This window comes from Antedon mediterranea, chromosome 4 (genome assembly GCF_964355755.1).
Source record: "Antedon mediterranea chromosome 4, ecAntMedi1.1, whole genome shotgun sequence".
Classification (NCBI taxonomy): Eukaryota; Metazoa; Echinodermata; class Crinoidea; order Comatulida; family Antedonidae; genus Antedon; species Antedon mediterranea.
The window spans coordinates 1,159,373-1,182,147 of NC_092673.1; the positions used below are offsets into that span (position 1 = coordinate 1,159,373).

Consider the following 22,775-nt stretch of genomic DNA (forward strand, 5'->3'; position numbering starts at 1 on the left):
ATTTTTATTATATAAACAATATTTTATGAGGGTGGTCCATCTAGCATCAGCTGATCATTAGGGACCCTCAAACAATAAAAACAGTAAATACAAAATAAACTATAAAAAAAGAAAATGTCATGTGATGAAAAGCCCGCCAACCAAGGTGATCTTCTTTACGTAGTGTACTATTGTAATCATTGTGTGTGAAAAACGTTGGCGACCAAAACACTGTCATCATCGTGTACACAAAGGGCTTCTTGAACTGTAACAATACGTTGACAACCTTTGTACCCAAGTTCTGTTTGCTGTCTCGTTAATATTATAACTAAATCTCTTAATAAATAATTTTGAGATGTTGATAGTGAGTTATCAAATCATTAACAATCATCAATTAAACTTGTGGTTTCAGTTTTTTTGCTTCACTTTGGTTGTTTGTCCCGCTGTTGCGTGGGTGAATGCATAATAACACCATTGAATTCTATTGAATTTAGTTGATATGACGTTGCTCCAACTGTAACCTGCTGGTGTACAGTACTAAACTGCACTGTAGTTTCAGTTTTGTAATTCCATTTCAAATACTGCACATACAATTTACCAGTTTATAGCTCGATAAAAATACATTTAAATTCAATTGAATTGGTATGATTCTTAACACACTGTTTGAATACTGTAGTTCCAGTTTTGTAATTATTTCAATAAAATACATTTTGATCATCAATGACTTACACTCAAATCTCACTGCAATATGCCAGTTTCTAGCCAGTTAGAATATTTAGTAAATAATCAATAAAAACCTATAAAATTGTTCAGTATATGATTCTCTGAATTAATACACAAATAGGAAATAAAATTAAAGAGATTTTTAGCCACATTCATGAATCAGATTTTAGTGGCTAGTAGTATTAATGATTTTTTACAAGCTAAAACCACGGATACTATTACCAAGTTGGAACAGTACCACTAGTGTGTCTCCCTTATGACATCAAGAAAGTGAAAATGAAATACAGTTTGACATGCCAGTATGGGTTGTAGTTGGCATTCCTGTGGGGGTATAATACCATCACAGGTCGTTCAACTCTACTTTTACGTTGTATTATTCATGTAGTTTATTTGTCGTTTTCTTTCAAAGGTCGATAATCACTCACAGTCATAAAATGTCCTTGTGTATATATTACGAAATGTTATTAATATGAACAGTGAATGGATTATTTTAACTGCTCTTTCTGATATACAAGTACTATCTCTTACATATTTTATTTAAACAAAATCTTTTAGCAGAAAAGTGAATTATTAGGAATTTATAATAAATCTTAAAAATGTTTTTTGTTTTCTTTTAGAATCACCTTCTTCTATAGATGGCTCAGAAAAGGTTCTAGTTAATGGCACGGTCACAGGCAAGTCTATATCACCTTTTCCCCCTTACTTCAATCTTTGTAGACTGTGTTTTTAGGATACAGTATTTTACTATTGTTTGTTTAACTTTTACTAATGAGGCTAGACCAACAATTTACAAAATACAGTTTTTAACCCATTTTTTAGATGAAACCTCATTTATTTTAAAACTTTCTTTATAAGAATTCTCTAACAAAGTAAATGTTGGAATTCTACATAACAAGTAGTGTCGACATTTTTGCCGTTTATTATAATTTATATTTTTGTTAAAAAATAGATACACAAGAAAAGGTTGAAGAAGCACCAACATTTTACAAAGAAATGCAAAATATATATTATGTAGCCGTTGGCGAAACGCTCAAGCTAAGCTGTCCAACAAATTTATCGCCACCGCTCATACCAGAATGGCACAAAAATGGTGAAGCGACTTGGACAACTGGCCAGGTAAATGGGTTTTCCCTAGCATTTTCATGGTATAAAGAAAATATTTTATTCACTAGCCAATAGTATTTTACACATTATATTTAATGTTCTACTTATGATATCAAGCAAAAAGCTAAATCAAAAGAAAAACCACCGAAAGAAAGAGAAAAATGTTATCAAGATATTTAAATGTCCATGTTTGGATTTATTTTTCTTAATTTTAAATATTTTGTACTGAGCACTTATAATAATATTAATAATACGTGTATACTCTCATACATTCTATTTTTTGTCTATAGTATTTGAAATATATTCATTGGGAATGACATTTGAATGATTTGTTTATTACCAGTGCAATCAACTTATTTATGCAGAAGTTTAAAGGTCAAACAGGTTCATTAACAACTGCCATTTGACATTGTCATTTATTGATGACCTTCATAAGCCATTTAAAAATCCCAATTATGAAAATATGTTGGTACTGTTATGTATAGTAGAAACCTTGTTAAGGGGACAGCTTCAGCTCCAAATTGTTCCATGACTTTAGTTTTAAAACATATTTCCTGTTGTATGTTTCTTGAGAAAGTATCCCCTAAAGAGGGATGTCCCAAATAAGAGGTTCTTCTGAAATGTAAACATGCATTCGATTGTCTTACAGCATATAGTTGGTGAAAAGCTAAAACTACGATCTGTAGTGTTAGAAGATAGCGGTAATTACACATGCATTGTGTCCAATGAATTTGGTTCTATCAACCATACTTTTGAATTAGTAGTAAAAGGTGAGTATTCTCTGCAATGCTTTATTTTGCTTTAAACTCTACATGAAAAAAATGTTTCAGAAGTAAAATATTTATTTTACCAAAACATTTGCTTGCTTGCTTTTTGATTGGCTCATTTTGCTTTTTACATTTTGTTCAACTAACAAAGGTGGCTAGTTGACACAAAAACACCCTGCTATTTTGTACTTGCAGAGCCTGGCCCACCGATATATTTAATGTCCGTGCATCAGGGTTATATTCGTGCTACTGAGGCCGATATTGTCACGTTGACGTGCCCGATAGTCGGAGTTCCAAAAGTTGACGTCGAGTGGTTGAAATCATCTCTACCAATTGTAAAAACCGGCAGAGTGGAGGTTGTTGGGGATGAGCTACGGATGGACAGTGCTAATATGTCAGATAGTGGCAACTATCAATGCATTGCTTCAAATGATTTTGGTTCTTTGACCGTTAACATAACGCTTAATATCACTGGTAAATATTTGATGCCTAACAATGTTTTGTTAAGCTCTGTCTACACTATCAAACTTTATGTTATGTGCCCATATATGGACATGATAATGTCATATCACTACCATATTACGGCACATCACACTTTTTTTAAAACTAGTTTGATAGTGTAGACAGAGCTTAAGTAGTATATTATGAAATACAAAATGAAAATCATGCAATGTATAATATCAATTTTCTCCAAATTTATTACCCACAATCCCTGGCACTATAATCATTCATATACAGTAATACTAAAGAATGGAGAGAATTTGGACTTTTAAATTATAAGGTTTGTTTTTTTTTCTCAAAATTCAATTTTACCAATATGTATTTTATTTTCAGAATCTCCACCCATAGTGAACCTAACAGGTAACATGGCACCCGAATTTAAAGATGGTTTAAGAAAGTTAGTGTTAGTGCCGGCTCAGGCTGTTATCAAATTAAATTGTCCGTACGATGCCGACCCTAAACCACAGGTCACATGGTTAAAAAACGGAAATGCTGATTGGAGACGACTTGATAATAAGAAGGTAATCTTGAATGGAGCTGGAGTGTATTTGTGAAATCTATGATATAATATTGCCAAGTCTAGTCAGTTTAGTTTTATTTAGTATTTTATTACAAAACTAAATTTCCCCCTGAAAAAATGATTTTTTACATTTTTTTGTTGTTGAATATGCCATTTTAATGTTACATAATATTTATTCACTTCGACCAAAAGTTGGGAAAAAAAGTTTTTACTTCAATAAAACTACAAAATTACTTTTTTTTATTAGCCTTCATGCTTGTGGGGGACAAATACATCTTTAACAACAATAAGGCGTGTAGTTTGTTCAAAGTAAATCTTTGTTATAGGATTTGGTATTTCAGGAAATTTCTATTATTTTTTCATTAACTTATCTGTTGTTTTGTTTTTATTAGGCGATTGAAATGGACGGGAAATTGAAATTAAAAGACGCATTGCCGTTCGACAATGGCAATTACACATGTGTTGTAAAAAATGAATTTGGTTCAATTAATTTTACATTCACAGTTATCGTAAAAGGTGAGTCTGCTTTAGGTTGTATAGCTTAATATTAGTAAAACATTAAATAAGCAATTTGATTGGAATTTGTACACATTATTGAAAGGTATGTGTGTGTGTGTGTGTGTTAGATAGAAAAATGTAACTCAATAATTGTGGGAAAAGTGGCAAGAACAGAAGATTGAATACAGTAAGCACAACTCTAGTTTGCAAACAAAAGTGTGATGTGGAGACTAGGTTAATATAGATAAAAGAAGAAATAAACATATCTTATATTTTTGCCATCTAAAGATCGAGGGACACCGTCACGTAAGCAAACCAATGCTTTTCTTTGGGTTTTGATGCAAACGATTATAATGTAGAGAAGTTTCACTAGATCTTTATTTACAAAAAGCTGTAGTAACACAAATAAAATAATTACACAACCTATAACAGAAACATCATTACAAGTTGTAAAGTTCATATATAATTAGTTTGCTATCATAATAAAATATGGAATCCAAGTATAGTTGCTGGTGCTATCATATCAAGGGCGGTCATACGTTTACGTTTGAATGCAAAATATTTTTAAGTTGGGAAGTCAACTATATTAGTTTTTATTTTTTAGCTGCCATTTTTATTTTCCAGTATTTATATTTTTGTTTATGTTGAGTTATGAAAGCTTATAGGTTGAGTTAAATATTTATTTTTGTTTTAATGAATTCATAACATTTTCTGATAAATCATTAATGTTTATGTTTTCATGTTATAAGAACATGGTAAAAACGAAACCTCCTTCCTCCTATGTTAAAGATATTCATCAAATCATTTTATGTTTATCATAAAGCCTTACATGATTATTATTTTGGGTATTTTTATAAACTCATCTCATGCAAACCTGTATGGTTAGATTTTTATATAAATCTTGCTCATGTCCTTATAAGGATACATTTTAATGATAATTATTTTATGAATGATAATGATAATAATATGCATTTTTAGAACGTCTTACCCATCGACCAATCATCAAACACATTAAACCAAGCGAGAACCAGACGGTGTACGTGGGCGCCACAGTTACGTTTAAATGCTCGGTTCTAAGCGATCTTCATCCGTATGTGAAATGGTTGCAATGGCACGGCGATGGTAACTTCTCTAAGGTGTCTGAACGGGAACAGATCCTAACAAAATGGGGGGTAAGTTACATTGATAGAATAGTTAAGACTTTGTTGATGTTATTAAAGAAATAAATTGTTAGGCTATTATGAAATATTTTATATAATGTAAAATATTAACCAAAACATAAAGTTTAGGAAGGATAAAACAAGTTAGGATCGAGTTATTCTACAATTCTACAAATAAGTAATTCAATTATCAATTAGTTTTTGGTAATTAACTAAATGAACCCTTTTTTATTGTGATTTTATTGTTATTACACCCGTTGCATGTAAACAATCTATTGTTTTTTACCTTTGTTACCCGAGTTTTACTTTTTCAGAAGTTGTGATAATTTGTTAAATTGTTGTCTTTCTTCATTCTTTTGGTTGTCGGATTAATTCTTCATTCAATTTCACGTCTTCCCTTTTGAACCAAATTAATTTTTCAATACAACATAGGATCTTTTCTGCACAACCCAAAATAGTTCATTAGCAAAGACCTCTTTTTTTTAATAAATTTAATAGCTAGAGAAGACCTTTGTTGTTTTATAGCCGTCCTTTAATAGCTAATGGTTCAACTTTTATAGTTGAGGGTATCGGTAGAATTACTTATATACTTTATCCCTTTATTCATAAAAGTGTTTCTTGTGAACATTGTCCTATATAGGAGGGCGGGGTGCATGGAATAACTTTACTATTGCATGAATGATCTAGCATGGATCCAGAGCATGGTTTGATGTGTACAACAGACCTAGATATCTAGGTCTTACTCTCAATTGATGTGTTAGATCTTAGCCATCTGTTAATGTTACTGCTGCTGCATGATTGACATAAGGTTCATGGACCTTGAATCCTTTCTTTATGTACAATAATAGTTAATATTGTTTAGAAAGCTGGTATGCTTTGTTCATGTAGAAAAGATGTTAGATAGTAATTCATTTAAATGAAATTGTCATCAGTGTAATTTATATGAAAGTGCTCTCTTTAAATCGCTGTCCTTTTTTTTCTGTCTCTTTTTGTGCACGTGTTTACGTGCGTGCGTGTGTGTTTATGTATTTGTATCTGCTCAGGAGTTCTATCAGGTGAGATTCCAGTCATTCAACATCAAGTGAAGCAACTTGATATTGGGTCTATGTTTACAATAGCATGTCTTTATAATCTACTTGGCATTTCTTGATAAATTTATATACTTATTAAAAGATCTAAATTGTGGTTGGAACAAATTGGAATTATATAAATTTTACACAATATATTCTTTCGAGCATTCGTTGCGCATTTTGATTACAAAAGTCAAACCGTGCACGCCTTCAAATTTAAATTTCTTTATTTTCAATATTATATTTCTGTCCAAATTGTTTGCATGACATTGGTTGATATATCACATTATCTTTATATCGGAGTATACACTATAGTATAAAAAATACATTTTTATATAATCATAAATATTGTATTATATTTGGAAAAGATTTATATTTGGTTAGATTTTGTTTAAATGTATAGATCATTCTAACAACTGAATTCAACAGCAAATAAACTTGATTTGTTTTTACAAATCAATGGTGTGTTGTATTTGTGCTGACGTCATCATGTTATTTGTGTCTTTGTTTAAAATGTTGGCATGCTAGTATCAAATTGTTATTTACAATGAATTACAAATTAAATTTGGTGTTAATGTATTATGACCGAATTATTATTGGTATTTTTTATCCACAATAATGACATCATTATTACATCATAAACACGCAATAATGTTCCACATTAGTTTAATATTTAAAGCTATGTTATTTTTGGCATACATACTATACACAATGTTAAAACAAGACTACAACATAACACATGACATGAGATATGCTACGGGACAATTATTGAATTCACTATAACATAACACATGACATGAGATATGCTACGGGACAATTATTGAATTCACTACAACATAACGCATGACATGAGATATGCTAAGGGACAATTATTGAATTCACTACAACATAACACATGACATAAGATATGCTAAGGGACAATTATTGAATTCACTACAACATAACGCATGACATGAGATATGCTAAGGGACAATTATTGAATTCACTACAACATAACACATGACATAAGATATGCTAAGGGACAATTATTGAATTCACTACAACATAACACATGACATAAGATATGCTAAGGGACAATTATTGAATTCACTACAACATAACACATGACATAAGATATGCTAAGGGACAATTATTGAATTCACTACAACATAACACATGACATGAGATATGCTAAGGGACAATTATTGAATTCACTACAACATAACACATGACATAAGATATGCTAAGGGACAATTATTGAATTCACTACAACATAACACATGACATGAGATATGCTAAGGGACAATTATTGAAATCACTACAACATAACGCATGACATAAGATATGCTAAGGGACAATTATTGAATTCACTACAACATAACACATGACATGAGATATGCTAAGGGACAATTATTGAATTCACTACAACATAACGCATGACATAAGATATGCTAAGGGACAATTATTGAATTCACTACAACATAACACATGACATGAGATATGCTAAGGGACAATTATTGAATTCACTACAACATAATGCATGACATAAGATATGCTAAGGGACAATTATTGAATTCACTATAATTACCCATACATATTTATGGAAGGAAACATTAAAACATTTCTTTGTCTCCAATTTCAACACGCTCATTCCCAACCCATCCACAATCTTCAACATGTACGTTAATACATTTTATTGGCGGGTTTTAAATGTTGGTTCTGTATATTTGTGTTTGTTTTTTTGGAAATATTGTGTTTCTTGCATTTCAGTCAAAAATGTGTTATAAAAGAAGAGTTGTCACGGAAGACACCATCCTACTTAGCTTGTGATTGATCTCACAGTGTAAGCCTCATACAACGATTTTGCATGTGATTTAACATAGACTTTAACCATTGATGTTTGATTTTGCATGTGTTATTAGGAGTATTGGTTACAGAATCCATTCTGGAACTGCAGTTATGCCACGAGTATCGTCTTCAAAGATCGAAAGGCGCCCCCTTTCACGTGTCTCTCGACAGAGATGCATAACGAGAAAGAGGTAGATAATTATAATTACTACTAATTAAGCTAATTTTAGCATGTAAAATAAGAGCTGAATAAGAAAAAAAGAAATAATACATCATCGTTAAAAATTATGGTTAACAACCTTATTAAATTATATAGAACATTAAAATTTGATGCGTATTTTAGTGGTATATTGTTGTCTATTCAAAGCCTACAGTATTCAACAGATACTACTACTAGTTATTTTAAATACAATAATTGGATTAAAACATTACAAAAAAAACATTACAAATGATATGTTATTTCTTTTATGCTATTCTGCACCTAGTTAGAAGTACAATGCACATTTTTAATCAGTTTTTATTTCAGAATTGTTGGTAAGTATTGAGTTCAACAAACTAATAGTGCACGATGATAAACAATGATATTAGTGCATGGTATTATTAACAATATAATGAATATTTAATTGCACAATTAATTTTTTTAATCAAATTTATTAATAAAGCTAATATGAATTGTTTGAAAATAATTAATAAATCTATATTAATACTAATATTAATTGAATTAACTAACAATTATCTGGGTTATTTTGGTTTTTATATTTTTGGGTACTTCTTTTTTTTTTTTTACTTACCATATTCCTTCTGATAATACCTTCTTTTTTTGGTTCGTTGGTTACCTTTTTTCTCTTTTCTTTATAGCTATTTAAATATGTTAGTGTTACTGTTTATTTTACAGGAATTCTTATTGTTTTTACCGTTATTTTAGTTGTAGTTTATCGCTTATTATATAATCTAAATACTTTTATGTTATTGTATTCAATACTTTCATTTTGTAAACATTCTTTCTAAGATATTTTTACATTTGTTTTATTTCTTTTTTAAATATGTGAATGGTACTTAGTGTAAGAAAAGTTTCATAGATTTCAAAGCTGTTAAATGACGTGTACTTCAAATAACACAATTTAAATTTGTTTAAAACAGTAAATTTAAATTGGAAGTGCTTAGTTTAATTAATTATAAAATAAGACAGCAAATCGATGAATCTTATTTGGTGTTGGGATTTTATTTATTTATGTTAAATTATTTCTTAATTTTATATAGGTCACTTAATGCTGTATCGGTCACTCTCCAATTACATTTAGTTTTGTGGGTGCTTAGCCATGAATAAAACAAGTAATGTTGAAGACCGTTTTCACACTGCTCTTAATTTGCTGGGCTTTGGAAAAAAAACACAATTAAAAAATTGTCTTGTTGATTGGATAGTGATCTTATACTTTTTAAATGACTATTAAATACTGAAATATTACATACAGTCAACTCTTCCCAATACCAGTCCTCTCTGAAAACTGGAAACACTCACAAAAGTAGATTTTTTTTAAATACAAAATTGTATTCATATCATTAAAAACACATTTGGAATAACGGACTAACAAGACATATTAGACCAGCCAGCCCTACGCCGGTGTGCGGTATTGTAACAGTTGACTGTATAAAATATCATATGAAGCATAATGTATACTGTGTAACATAGTTACATAAATATTAGATAATTAATTAATATATTATATATAATTAAATAGCTTTATATATAAATTATATATATGTATCAGATTGATAGCAATATATTTATTGAATACAGGGTTCAACTGACCTTACAGTGGAGGTTCTGACAATCGAGAACGTCCAAGTTACTGATAGCGGTCATTTTACATGCATGGCCAGTAACAGTCTTGGCGTATCCGAAGAACATGCTTATTTGAATGTGTTACGAGGTAAATATTCAAATTTGATTTGTCTTGATTTTAAATATATTTAACTATGTTTCAGAATATTCTGTACTGAGCGCATCAACTTCTTTATTTTTAGTCGCGTGGAAGCGACTCTATAGTTCACTATGTCGGTCGGTTGGTCGGTCTGTCTGTCTGTCGGTCCGGTATCACTATGCGTTTTATCGCTTTCTGACCTTATCTTGATATCAGTTTAATCTAGCTAGGTCAATTTTTCACAGTATATTCCTTATGGCCAGGAATCAATGTAGTTATGTTTTCACGGTGCGCAATAAAAAATTACGCGGTCTACGCACGATTTAACGAAATCACGTTTGTAATCATATCTTCACAACCATGAATCACAATTAAATAAAATTTGGTACTCATAAATTTCAGGGCATAAATCATCATATGGCAATACAATTACGTGCGTAGCGCATGTAACGCATGCGTACGCGCGCTTAAAATTTTCAAAATTTATTTTCGATGAAATACGAGTACATTTCAGGCAATTTTAAGCGTTTACAAAATTGCCATGAATGTGCATATTTTTGCGCGCGCACTGCGCGTTAAATGTTATTGCGCACTCTTTTTGCCCGATTTCTGTTTTCTTGACTTACTTTTCAACTCGAAATTACGTTATACGAGCACGTCGAAAGTGACAGGCTACGCACGTGTAAATTTAAAAAATATAAATGTTTTTAAACATTTCAACATTTTTAAACATGTTCAGTAATTTCGGTCAGTATAGTTCACTATGTCGGTCGGTCGGTCTGTCTGTCGGTCCGGTATCACTATGCATTGTAGCACGCGACTTAATGGCTGCTTGTTTAACCCTGAAGTCAAAAACCAAAAAATAAGATTTCGAAGTGGCATATGATATCTATCTATGTGTAATTTTATACTGGAAACTAATATGACTAGACAGTATTAAACAGTTTTAGCCTCTGTCTGCACTATCAAACTTTATGTGACAACAAAAATGTGATATGGACATGATGATGTCATATCACTACCATATTTAAGCATATCACTACTATATTTGGACACATCACACTTTTTTGTCAAACTAGTTTGATAGTGTAGACAGAGCTTTAGCCTCTTTCCTCGCGGTTTGTAATATCTTGTGGTCATTTCTCTTTTGTCAATTTATTGTATTAAAATGCCCTCATGAGATATTATGAGGGTTTTGTAATTGGGACTATCTAAGCCATTGAAGCGTCTTGAAAGCGTCAAATGAAATGATGGTTTAAACATGCCATTTGGTATATTTCTCTTTCTAGGCTTTGAGACTACCAGTATTTTTACTAGTATTAGTAGTGGTAATGCTAATTTAGGTAATGGTCATTTATAAGGTTACTAATGCAAACATTTATCAGTGGATATTGATCAAATATTAATATTGAATTGTATTCAGTATAATTTCATGTATTTTATAAATTGGTATGCTATTCAAAATTATAGTTATATATCATTATCGCCTTTCACTATCATACGTCATGAATCATTAGTTGAATTTGCATATAACCTACCAAGGCAGTCTGGATGTCTTGGTAGTCTTGGTCGTCTACAAAATATGCATGATGTTATCTACTATGATACATAACAAGCAGATGAAAACTTAAGCTTGGTTTCTATTGGATATAAGCACACCGCAAGTAAATTGACCAATCACCTGAACTGTCCTATGTGATTGGTCCTTGCATTACATCTCAGTGGGAACCAAGCCTTAGTTTTGATGCTTAGTTATTTTTAAATAGTACCAGTGGTCATTGCCCCTATTGTAGTATTATCATCTTAAGATCTTGGGGACTCAACTAGTACATTTATCTACATCCATACATACTTAAGTATCTCTTAATCTCAACCATTGGAAGGAACTTGGTCCTTTTGTTTGATTGTAAATCTGAAAGGCAATATTTGCTTTGCTAAGTTTGACATTGTAATATTTGAGAACAATGAATCATTGTTGACGAGTAATAAGAGGGCTAGCTACTATAAGGTGATCCTTCCTAAGTACATGCATGTGTGGTAAAATCTCCATTGTTGTATAATACAGTATATTGGTAAAATATGACCAATTTTAGCATCTTTTTTATTATATTTCTATTGTATACATAATATTTCATAATAAAACAAATTTTATTAATATTCATTAACCTTTTTTTAGTGCCAATAAACAATAGAGAAATGACGACTCCGACTCTCGACAGTGTACATAGATCAAAATCAACAGACGCTCTGATGTATATTGCCGTCAGCATAGCTTGTATTTTTGTGCTTCTCTGTATTATTGTGATGTTCAAGTGTTTTAATCGAAAGAAAGAAAGTTTACACACTCAACTTGCTCGCGTCAACGATAAAATGGTTCTCAACAGACAGGTAAATATCATTTTTTTTTACACAATAAATTTAAGATTAGATACCTAAAAAAAGAAATTCTATTGGTTCTTGCGCTTTTTTAAGGTTAGACTATTGTAGTCACGCTAACCCCAGTGGGTCGACGCTAACCCCAGTGGGTTGATGCTAACCCCAGTGGGTTGGCGTTAACCCCAGTGGGTTGACGCTAACCCCAGTGGGTTGACGCTAGTGGGTTGACGCTAGTGGGTTGACGTTAACCCCAGTGGGTTGACGCTAACCCCAGTGGGTTGACGTTAACCCCAGTGGGTTGACGCTAACCCCAGTGGGTTGACGCTAACCCCAGTGGGTTGACGCTAACCCCAGTGGGTTGACGTTAACCCCAGTGGGTTGACGCTAACCCCAGTGGGTTGACGCTAACCCCAGTGGGTTGACGTTAACTAACATACGCTACTATTCCATTAAAATAAGGTAGAATTAGTAACAATATATGGAGGGACCTTAAGGTGATCGCTAATGTGCATTTTAAGACATACTTATCAAGCAAAACACATATATATTATTTCCATCCCAGAACCAGATGTTTGCATGCATGTTGGGTGATCAGACTAATTATTGGACTAAACCTAGCTTGTTCGCAATTTGGGAATTAATAATATTGGCTTTGTTTTAAGATTATTATAACAGTATAATTTAATTGGGCTTAACCCTATTGGTACAGCATGCTAATCTCCTACCAAATGACAATAGAACAAAGATACTGCATGTTGGGGCCCAACACCAATAACAAATTGTATGATAGAGGGCAGTAGAGATGCCTTGATCACATGATCAGTGTAAAAGTGCTTCTTCTTATCTCTTGTTATAAGCTGTATCACTATGACGACGAAGGTGATTCAGCCCTCAAACGCTACATTACTGGGAGTATCACGGTATGATACATTATAAAATATGTGTTCTTGCCAGGAATTGCATTGCAAAACAGAAATTATGAAAATTTAACTACAAAAACTCGCCAAAAACTGTGTGCCTAGAACATTATATTTATTATCATCCCAAATGTGAACCCACCTTTTAAGTAGTGTTTATTATCATAAGTTCTGTTTTGCAATGTACATCCCGATAAAGCATGTTGAACATGGTTGCTTGCTGGTTATTTTTTTTTTTTAAATAGTAAATAGCTGAATGCTAGCCTTGCTTGTTCCAGCAGATTCTAGCCTTGCTTGTTCCAGCAAATTTGCTGCAAATGTCCGCCTTTATTTTGAATTATTTTGCAAAATGCATGTTATTTTTTTTATCAGTTTTCCCGTAAATAAAATTGTATAATTTATTCTAAATTTAAAAACAAAAGGTAGTATATTTTGTATGTTAAATGTTTTCATTTTATAGCTTAGATATATATTTTTTTTCTCATTGGTGTTTGCATTTTGTACTTTTAATTTTTCCACATTTTTAGAAATTTATCGAGAAATTGTTGACAAATTTACTACCATGAAAGGTTAAATGATGTAATGCTATGTTTGTTTGGTGGTGTTGTAGGTTTGCCCTCTTGATGTGTTGCACTGAACACAAAAAGCATAACCACTTCAAATGAGATGCTGTTTGTTGTGAATTTCGACACTGTACATTAATGTTATTCATTTTCATTGTCTATTCGTTGTCTTCACCTTTGGTCTAAATGTTTATTTAAATGTACAATATACATTTTTTTCCTGATTCATTTAAATAAATTCATTTTATATATCGTTTTCTATAGTACTCTAACGATTCTGGACGTTCTACTGCTCCATTTTTCCCTGTGAGAGGGCGCTTGTCATCGTCTATGACTGTTGTTTCTGAATTTGAACTTCCGTTTGACCCAGAGTGGGAATTTCCTCGTGACAGGTAACGTCGTTATAAAAAGTCTTTTTTACATATATATTTGTAATTTTGAATAAATATTTTGTAATTTCTGCTAGAACTATTACTAAAGTAATTCTAAAATGTTATTTCTGTTTACGTTCATAGATTAACAGTAAGCAGTAAAATCCTGGGTGAGGGCGCTTTTGGTCAAGTTGTACTTGGTGTCGCAGTCGGTCTTAAAGGTGCAAAAGAACATGAACCATACACTGTTGCAATCAAGATGTTGAAAGGTAAGTTAAAGCTGAAATGAACATTAATTTCCTCATTCCTGTTCCTCAATAAATATTGTAGTTTATAACACACCTGAGTAGATTCTGTCATACCATTGGATGATTGTGGGTCACATGATACTCAATAAACTACTCCAATGAACCTTACATAGTGCAATTTCATCTATCACCTCATGAAATTATTTGTACCATTGCACTAATAAACATTATTTGTATACTATTTAACACAAATACTCGATATTCCATAACCATCCTCTCAAACAAATAAGGATTAATGTAATTATGACATACTTATAACATTATATTGTAGCAAACGCCACTGACCGTGAACTCTCTGATTTGATGTCTGAAATGGACATGATGAAGAACATTGGCAAACATGTGAATATTATTAACATGCTGGGTTGCTGTACACAAGACGGTAAGTATTGTGGGTAACAAACATAATTTACTGTTACCACTAGTAGTAGCTCAGGATCAAACTAGTTTGACAAAAAATAGTGTGAATTGCCCAAATATGGTAGTGATATGCTCAAATATGGTAGTGATATGACATCATCATGTCCATATATGGGCACATCACATTTTTTGTCAAATTTTAAGGCTGCTTTGAAAGCTCGCCTTTTAAACTCCGCTTTCTATTATTCCTTCTGTTAAGTGCATTGATGCTTTGTATAATGCGCTATATAAGGTCAAATTATTATTACCTAGTTAATTAATTATTATTACCTAGTTAATTAATTATTATTACCTAGTTAATTAATTATTATTACCTAGTTAATTAATTATTATTACCTAGTTAATTAATTATTATTTCCTAGTTAATTAATTATTATTACCTAGTTAATTAATTATTATTACCTAGTTAATTAATTTTTATTACCTAGTTAATTAATTATTATTACCTAGTTAATTAATTATTATTACCTAGTTAATTAATTATTATTACCTAGTTAATTAATTATTATTACCTAGTTAATTAATTATTATTACCTAGTTAATTAATTATTATTACCTAGTTAATTAATTATTATTACCTAGTTAATTAATTATTATTACCTAGTTAATTAATTATTATTACCTAGTTAATTAATTATTATTACCTAGTTAATTAATTATTATTACCTAGTTAATTAATTATTATTACCTAGTTAATTAATTATTATTACCTAGTTAATTAATTATTATTACCTAGTTAATTAATTTATCTGGTGTGGGCTTAGTTCTCAGTGCAATTTTGTACAAAATGAAGGAAAAGACCAAATTGGCAAAAAAATTCATTTTTTATTCTGCATTTGGTAATAATTGTTTTCTTTTTCTAATAGGTCCTCCATTTGTTTTGGTTGAATACGCACCAAATGGAAATTTACGTGATTACTTGCGGATGCGAAGGCCTCCAGATGGCATCCCACCTGAGAAGCTTGTGTTAATGCCAGAAATCCAGACACTGACTAACAGAGATCTTCTGTCAATGGCTTATCAAGTCGCAAAAGGAATGGAGTTCCTGGCATCAAAAAAGGTAAGAATCAATAAAATGAATATAGTTCAACAATTAATTTAATAATAATATGAATTATGTACAAGAATAGATTGCTTTACATAAAACTGCGTTGCTAGATATCAGTCTCTAAAAACAATAAAACTTGAAACTTAGTTACATAGTTTGCATAACTTGTGTCTTATAAGAACATGCATGCTAAAGCTCTGTCTACACTATCAAACTTTATGTGACCAAAAAAAAATGTGATGTGCTCATATATGGACATGATGATGTCATCACACTTTCTTTGTCAAACTAGTTTGATAGTATATAGACAGATCTTAATAATAATAATAGATATATCTTTTTTCTCACTATAATTATATATTATTTTGTAGTGTATTCATCGAGATTTAGCTGCTAGAAATGTACTTGTGACGGAAGACCTGGTGATGAAGATTGCAGACTTTGGATTAGCACGAGATATTCATTATGTTGATTATTACAAGAAAACAACAGATGTACGTTTAACTTTATTTATAGAGGGTAACCAGTTACACAAAATAATGTTAATTTATAGTGGCATGCTTAAAATCCAATAACAATATTTTAAAAGACATAGAGATGAGGGTAGTCTGAAAGTAGTGATATTTTTACAAATTGGAAAGTAATTCTCTGATGGGACTTGAACCCACTACCAGATCACTAGCCTGGTGTTCATATCTAGTACTCAAGCTTGCAATGATGGTTTTTGAGTCAGGGAGTTAAGTCAATCCCACTTGTATGTCTACTAACATATGAGTAGTATAAATTTATTCGCACATGTTTTCATGTCATATTATCAAATAATAAAAGACATTCAACACAATGGACCTTTATAAGGAATAACAAGTAATTACATAATTGATGACAAAGATCCTGCATAAAGAAGTTTACAATTCTGTTTTCGAAGGACCCTTTTACATTAAAACATGAACAAATAAAACAAAACATAATTTAAATAAAAGTGATAAAAAAACGACATTTGATGAGTAAATTGCAAGTGGCATAAACATTTCCTTTGTTTGATTTGTACAGGGGCGTTTACCGGTAAAGTGGATGGCACCAGAGGCATTGTTTGATCGAGTGTTCACGACAGAAAGTGACGTGTGGTCTTATGGCGTTCTGTTGTGGGAGATAATGACGTTAGGAGGCACACCCTATCCCAGCGTTCCTGTTGAGAAAATGTTTGATTACTTAAAAGCAGGCAAACGAATGGAACAACCACAGAACTGTCCATTGGAAGTGTAAGTGGTTTTTCTTTTAAGATGTACTAACTAAAATGTCATGTGCTTAAATATGTACTTGAATCAGCAGAATTGTACCTTTGTGTTACCTAACCCAATCCCTGGATCATGGGTTTCGACTCCTGTCAGATGTCGAGATTTTTCTCACAGCATGTTCAACTCCCAAAGACTTGTTTCAAGATTTTGTTCATATTTGTTTCTCATTTGAAATGGATTGCAGGTCTGACTGGCTGTCACTCTTGTGGTGGTAATCTGTTTGAATGAGATTATAGTTAGCTTTTATTTATTATTATTTATAAGTGTAGACTGTCTAACTGTATTATGTATTGTTATTTAGGTATCATATAATGCGTGAAACATGGCAAACAAACAGAGCATTCCGTCCAACGTTTCCTCAGTTAGCAGAGGATCTTGCAAGAACGCTAGAAATGTCAACAAGTCAGGTAAGTTGTGGCATATCATACGCTTCATTAAAAAAAATGGTATATTAATAAACATGTTGCCCTGTTCCATACATATAAATAAATCACCTTTTATCTTGCACTGATAAAGGGCTTAGTGTTGTCCAAAAGCTCTGCACATTTTTCTAGCTCTTTTACTTATTTTATGTTGTAACGTTTGCCGACTTTTCTTTCATACATTCATTCCTTTTAATAATTTGGATGATTTTTATAAATATCATTTTGTTCTTTCAGGAGTACCTAGAACTGGAAGCGTTAGGGGATCACCCCCTCACTACTTTCCTTGATAGCGAAGTGGATTCGGGAAACTCCAGCTCGCACAGTCGGCACAGCAGCGAGTCGACTGTGTGAGTGACAACGAGCAACAAGAATCAGAATTTTGAGCACATTTGAAAATTTAAAATTGAACCAATCGGAACAGAAACATTAATGGCAACTGGCCAATTGAGAGACTTGTTACATGTGTGCTCTTAATACTGAAGTATTGAAGCTTTTATCGCTGCAGAAATGGATGAGATGAACAATAGTATTCAGATATATGATATGATGTTATGAGGAGAAGAAGAAAAAGAAGAAGAATATATATTTTTAAGTATTTACAATGTTTTAGTTGAATAGTTTTGGAAGGAATAAGTTTAAAGATAACGGGCGGACTTGATGTCTTTCTGTCTTGCATTGTATAGTAGTTAAAAATTTGATATTATTTAATTCAATCTAATTTGTTACATTATTCTACCGATACACTGGTGCTAATCTCTCCGTCTCTACACAGACGATTGTTTTGGGATGTTTATTTTAGAATATGCCTTGATAAAAAGTGTGAACATTCGGTTGAAAAATATTGAGTTTGATCGCAGCTTTGTAAAGTATGTGCTGCGTATTATTGCCTTGGTTACAATCAATTGCGAAGAAGCAATTTTTTTTATTAATCGAGAAGATTTAAGTTAAATTATATTAAAATGACACCAGTGAAAAAGTGTTAATATATAAGAGTAATTAAATTAGGACAAAGATAGCTACCTTATATTGAACATTTTGTTATCAGCTCGTGTATTCATTGTTCGTGTATTTCATAAGGAAAATATTTTATATAAAAAGTTTGATTTTTGCATACTATTTTCGTTGAAATAATTGAAAATGTAGAGAAAGACAAAGGGGCAAAAAGCTATTTTTCCAAACCAACCCTCCGAATATTTTTGCTTTGGTACGCTCTTTATAGTTTTACCCATAGATGTATATAAATGTACAATTGACATTAGCTGTTGTAGGGAGTGTACTACATAGTGAAACGAGAAAGCAGAGTCTTTTTAAAACATTTTTTTTTTTTTCAGATTAAGGGATATAAAACATTTAAGTGTACAATGTGAAAATCTGAACATTATGTCTAGAATCCACCGGTTTTTTTTTACATTTTTTCTACTGCCTCTATTATATCTACAACTCAGTTTTTACCTATGTTTGGTATATAAAGTGTAAATTTTAGTTATAAGAAAATTTAAAGTGTATAAAAGGGCCAAAATGTTAACAAATTTATATATTCAGGTTCGCGTGGGTAATAACCAAATATGTTGTCATAGATATATAAGTTGATATATCTTCATACGCAGCATTTGTCCATTTTAACACATCTACTATTTTTACTATAAATATAAGTTTATTAGTGATAAGAAATTAAAAAGTTTTTAATATTTTACAAATAATATCTATCTGCTGAATTTTTTCAGGAGTTGATATAAGACACATTTTAGTATTTAAAATTGTGCAGTGTTAATCCATCAAGTTGTTAATCCATCAAGTTGTTAATCCATCAAGTTGTTAATCCATCAAGTTGTTAATCCATATTGCTTTCCAAGTTGTTAATCTAAGGTTTGATTTTCTACACATTTGGTACAAATGTTATTTAGTCATTATACTTCAGTAAGAGTTTGTTATTTGTGTCAAAGGTCAGGACAATCAGCATGCACTTTTTGTAATACACTTTTTATTCTACAAATCGTGTTTATTACATATCAAATGTGTTGAGTGAATCAAATTAATTTTATGAAAAAGAAATATTTTATTTATGAAAAAAAAAGATTATTTCATTGGTATTTGATTTATTTTAAAACATTGGTTTAAACAATTGCAAATTTGGATCGGCCAATAATTGGATATGGATCTATTTGAGATTGCCTGGTATATGATAAATAGTCACCCTGTATGTTAATATCGTTTTGGTTGCTTTTGCAAATTTTGGTAATAAAATAAGTTTGTTCCAAGCATTAGTGTGTGTTGTTGTTTTTTGTGACATGCATTTTTTCGAAAATGACTCTTTTAGCTTTTTGGGCTATTTAGGGAATGATACACCTTGTGGTATATTCAGATATTCAAAATTTCAACTAGAAATATGAAATTTAAAAATCAAAATACAACTCAATTACAAGTGTGTGCTACTATTGTCACCAAAGACTAACTCAACTACAAATGCCATGAAAGACTCACTCAATTGACATATTAACACCTATTATGTCATAGGAAACCCATTCAAGTGCACAACAATGGTGTTAATTGCACAGCAAGCTGTGTAATGTTGTTGTTTTAAACATAAAATAATTTGGTACTGCCCTACGAATAATTGTCAAAAATTATTTTATTCAATACTCACTTAAACTTGTTTAGTTATTATTAGAGTATTAATTTTATTTCTGTGACATGCGCAGAACCCATTCGCATCTGCTCATGTTTATTATGCTATAGTAACCATTTATGTCAAAACTGGTTACTATAGCACAATTGACATTGACATGTCAAAAAATAAAAGAGTCGAAAATCGGCCATTTTTTAAAATTTCCCTGTACTATAGTACAGGATTTTTTCGAAAAAATGGATAATTTTCGACCTTTTTATTTTTCGATAAAACTAGTTACTATAGCACAATTTACATGCGCAGAACCCATTATTCGCATCTTTATTATGCTATAGTAACCATTTATGTCAAAACTGGTTACTATAACACAATTTACATGCGCAGAACCCAATATTCGTCTCTGTGCATGTTTATTATGCAATAGTAACCATTTATGTCAAAAAATAAAAGGGTCGAAAATCGGCCATTTTTCGAAAATTTTCTGTACTATAGTACAGGGATTTTTTCGAAAAGTGGCCAAAATATCCACTTTTTTTAATTCAATAATTATGCGATAATATTGCTATAAATGCCGATATATTGCGTCATCATCATCTTATAGAGCCATAGTAACTAGTTATGTCAACAAATATAAAGGTCGTTATTATATCGTAAATTGGCATGTGTAGACGCACATACTATAGTAAATTTTTTTTAAGGGGCAAATTTCAACCCTTTTATTTTTAAAAATAACTAATTACTATATTATATAGTGTACTCTGCGCATGTAACCTTACTACATGTGTTTTAACAGTTCATATTTTGACAATTTTTTGGTAAATGATGATTCTTTTATTTTTAAATAACTGGTTACTATATCATAATATGACATGCGTACAATCACATTATTTGGTCTGCGCATATAAGCGCACTACATGCCACCCGAATACATTTTAAACAGTTAAGTTTTAGGTAGTTCTGTACCAACTAAATTAAATATTAAATATAAAAAAATGGCGTAACGTCCCATATAAATTAACAATTGCGGTATGGTTACTTCAGAAGTAAACTAAATTACACTATAATATTAACACAAATATAAACAAATGACTTAAGTAATATGTAAATTTAAGAATCGCGTTACGGTTACTGTAGCCTAAATTAACACTATAATATTTTATCAAATGGCGTAACGTTCAATCTAATTTTATTTATTTATTTTTGGCATTTTGGCAATGTGGCCAAGGATTACCAATAGTGAATTAATCACTGTCCTATCAGATAGGTGGTAATCCCCCTGATACAGATGCTATTTTGTAAACCAGTTCCCCGGGGTAACCCCCTACTCTTCTCGAATGATGAACTGGGTTCAAGTGCGCACAGGTTATAACTGTGTACACTGGACCTACGGTTTATAGTCCTTATCCGAGAAGACTTGTTCCACCAGCAGAACTAGGAGCGAGTCGGCCTCGAACCCATCCTGTCTTAACCGCTCGGTTAAGGCAGGGCGCTATGACATTTTATGATACTTTACAAGTAAACAAAATAAACAAAACTATACAATATTTGCAGGAGAAAAGCATGGCTTATAATAACTCCTACCTATAGCACAACACGTGCACTAAAATACAAATCTATATATAAATTATGGTTAATTCTGACATAGGCGAGCACAATGCAAAAACTTCGGTACAAATCTCCGCCTTATCTATCTCAGATGTACCGCGAAACGTAGATTTGATAACATTAGTTTTCACATCGACGCTATTGTTCCATATTTCTATCTTAGGAAGATATTATAAAGGGTTTTATAAGAAATTTTCTGATTTCAATCAGTAAATTTTAACTCTGCGCGCGGTAGAAGTAATTTCCGGGTTCACGGTAAGGTGTTGGTTTCAACTAAGTTGGCCGTTGGTGCTTGGTGGCGATAGCCATTTTGTTTTTTTGGTTTTTTTTCGAACCGCGCGTGTGAAGGTATATAGTAGTACATAAACCCCGATAGCCGAGTTGTCGAGTAATCTGCCAAGACTTTATGTATACTGTGCGCTATCTGTGTCCCGTCAGGACCCTGGGATACTTCTGCCCATGTTGCAAGCTGTCTAAAACGTCTTTCTTCTTAGGCCATGCACTGTATCGCGGAATTATGTATTAATCATACCAATTAGAATGGTATTTATTTGAATAAGCGCCCGGAACACCTCCCCAATAAAACATCAATTAAAATAAATACCTCGCTACTCAACCCCACCCCAAATAATCTAATAAACGCCCATCCACAATATTATATTTATAACACAATTATACAATTTTTAGTAGATTTCTTCGGACTGTTATCTACAATTTACCAAGCATTTGTTATTCTTTTTTACCACTGTT

General features: G+C 31.6%; 1 protein-coding gene across 10 annotated transcripts in view; it reads left to right on the forward strand.

The window, feature by feature from the left end:
* Positions 1-20,055, forward strand: part of LOC140046098 (fibroblast growth factor receptor-like) — an 81,660-nt gene extending 61,605 nt beyond the window's left edge. For 5 of the 10 annotated variants that reach the window (XM_072090618.1, XM_072090620.1, XM_072090622.1 and 2 more), the window contains 20 exons: positions 1,320-1,376; positions 1,652-1,818; positions 2,456-2,576; positions 2,769-3,047; positions 3,408-3,595; positions 3,987-4,110; positions 4,381-4,398; positions 5,071-5,264; positions 8,224-8,340; positions 9,948-10,080; positions 11,361-11,414; positions 12,248-12,459; positions 14,192-14,319; positions 14,443-14,567; positions 14,878-14,988; positions 15,893-16,086; positions 16,446-16,568; positions 17,125-17,333; positions 17,671-17,776; positions 18,029-20,055. In XM_072090618.1, coding sequence (XP_071946719.1) covers positions 1,320-1,376; positions 1,652-1,818; positions 2,456-2,576; positions 2,769-3,047; positions 3,408-3,595; positions 3,987-4,110; positions 4,381-4,398; positions 5,071-5,264; positions 8,224-8,340; positions 9,948-10,080; positions 11,361-11,414; positions 12,248-12,459; positions 14,192-14,319; positions 14,443-14,567; positions 14,878-14,988; positions 15,893-16,086; positions 16,446-16,568; positions 17,125-17,333; positions 17,671-17,776; positions 18,029-18,145 — 2,777 coding nt within the window. In that variant the 3' untranslated portion in view covers positions 18,146-20,055. The remainder of the gene's footprint in view (positions 1-1,319; positions 1,377-1,651; positions 1,819-2,455; positions 2,577-2,768; positions 3,048-3,407; positions 3,596-3,986; positions 4,111-4,380; positions 4,399-5,070; positions 5,265-8,223; positions 8,341-9,947; positions 10,081-11,360; positions 11,415-12,247; positions 12,460-14,191; positions 14,320-14,442; positions 14,568-14,877; positions 14,989-15,892; positions 16,087-16,445; positions 16,569-17,124; positions 17,334-17,670; positions 17,777-18,028) is intronic. The other 5 variants (XR_011844733.1, XM_072090625.1, XM_072090623.1 and 2 more) reach the window with 5 other exon arrangements.
* The last annotated feature ends 2,720 nt before the right edge of the window (positions 20,056-22,775 follow it).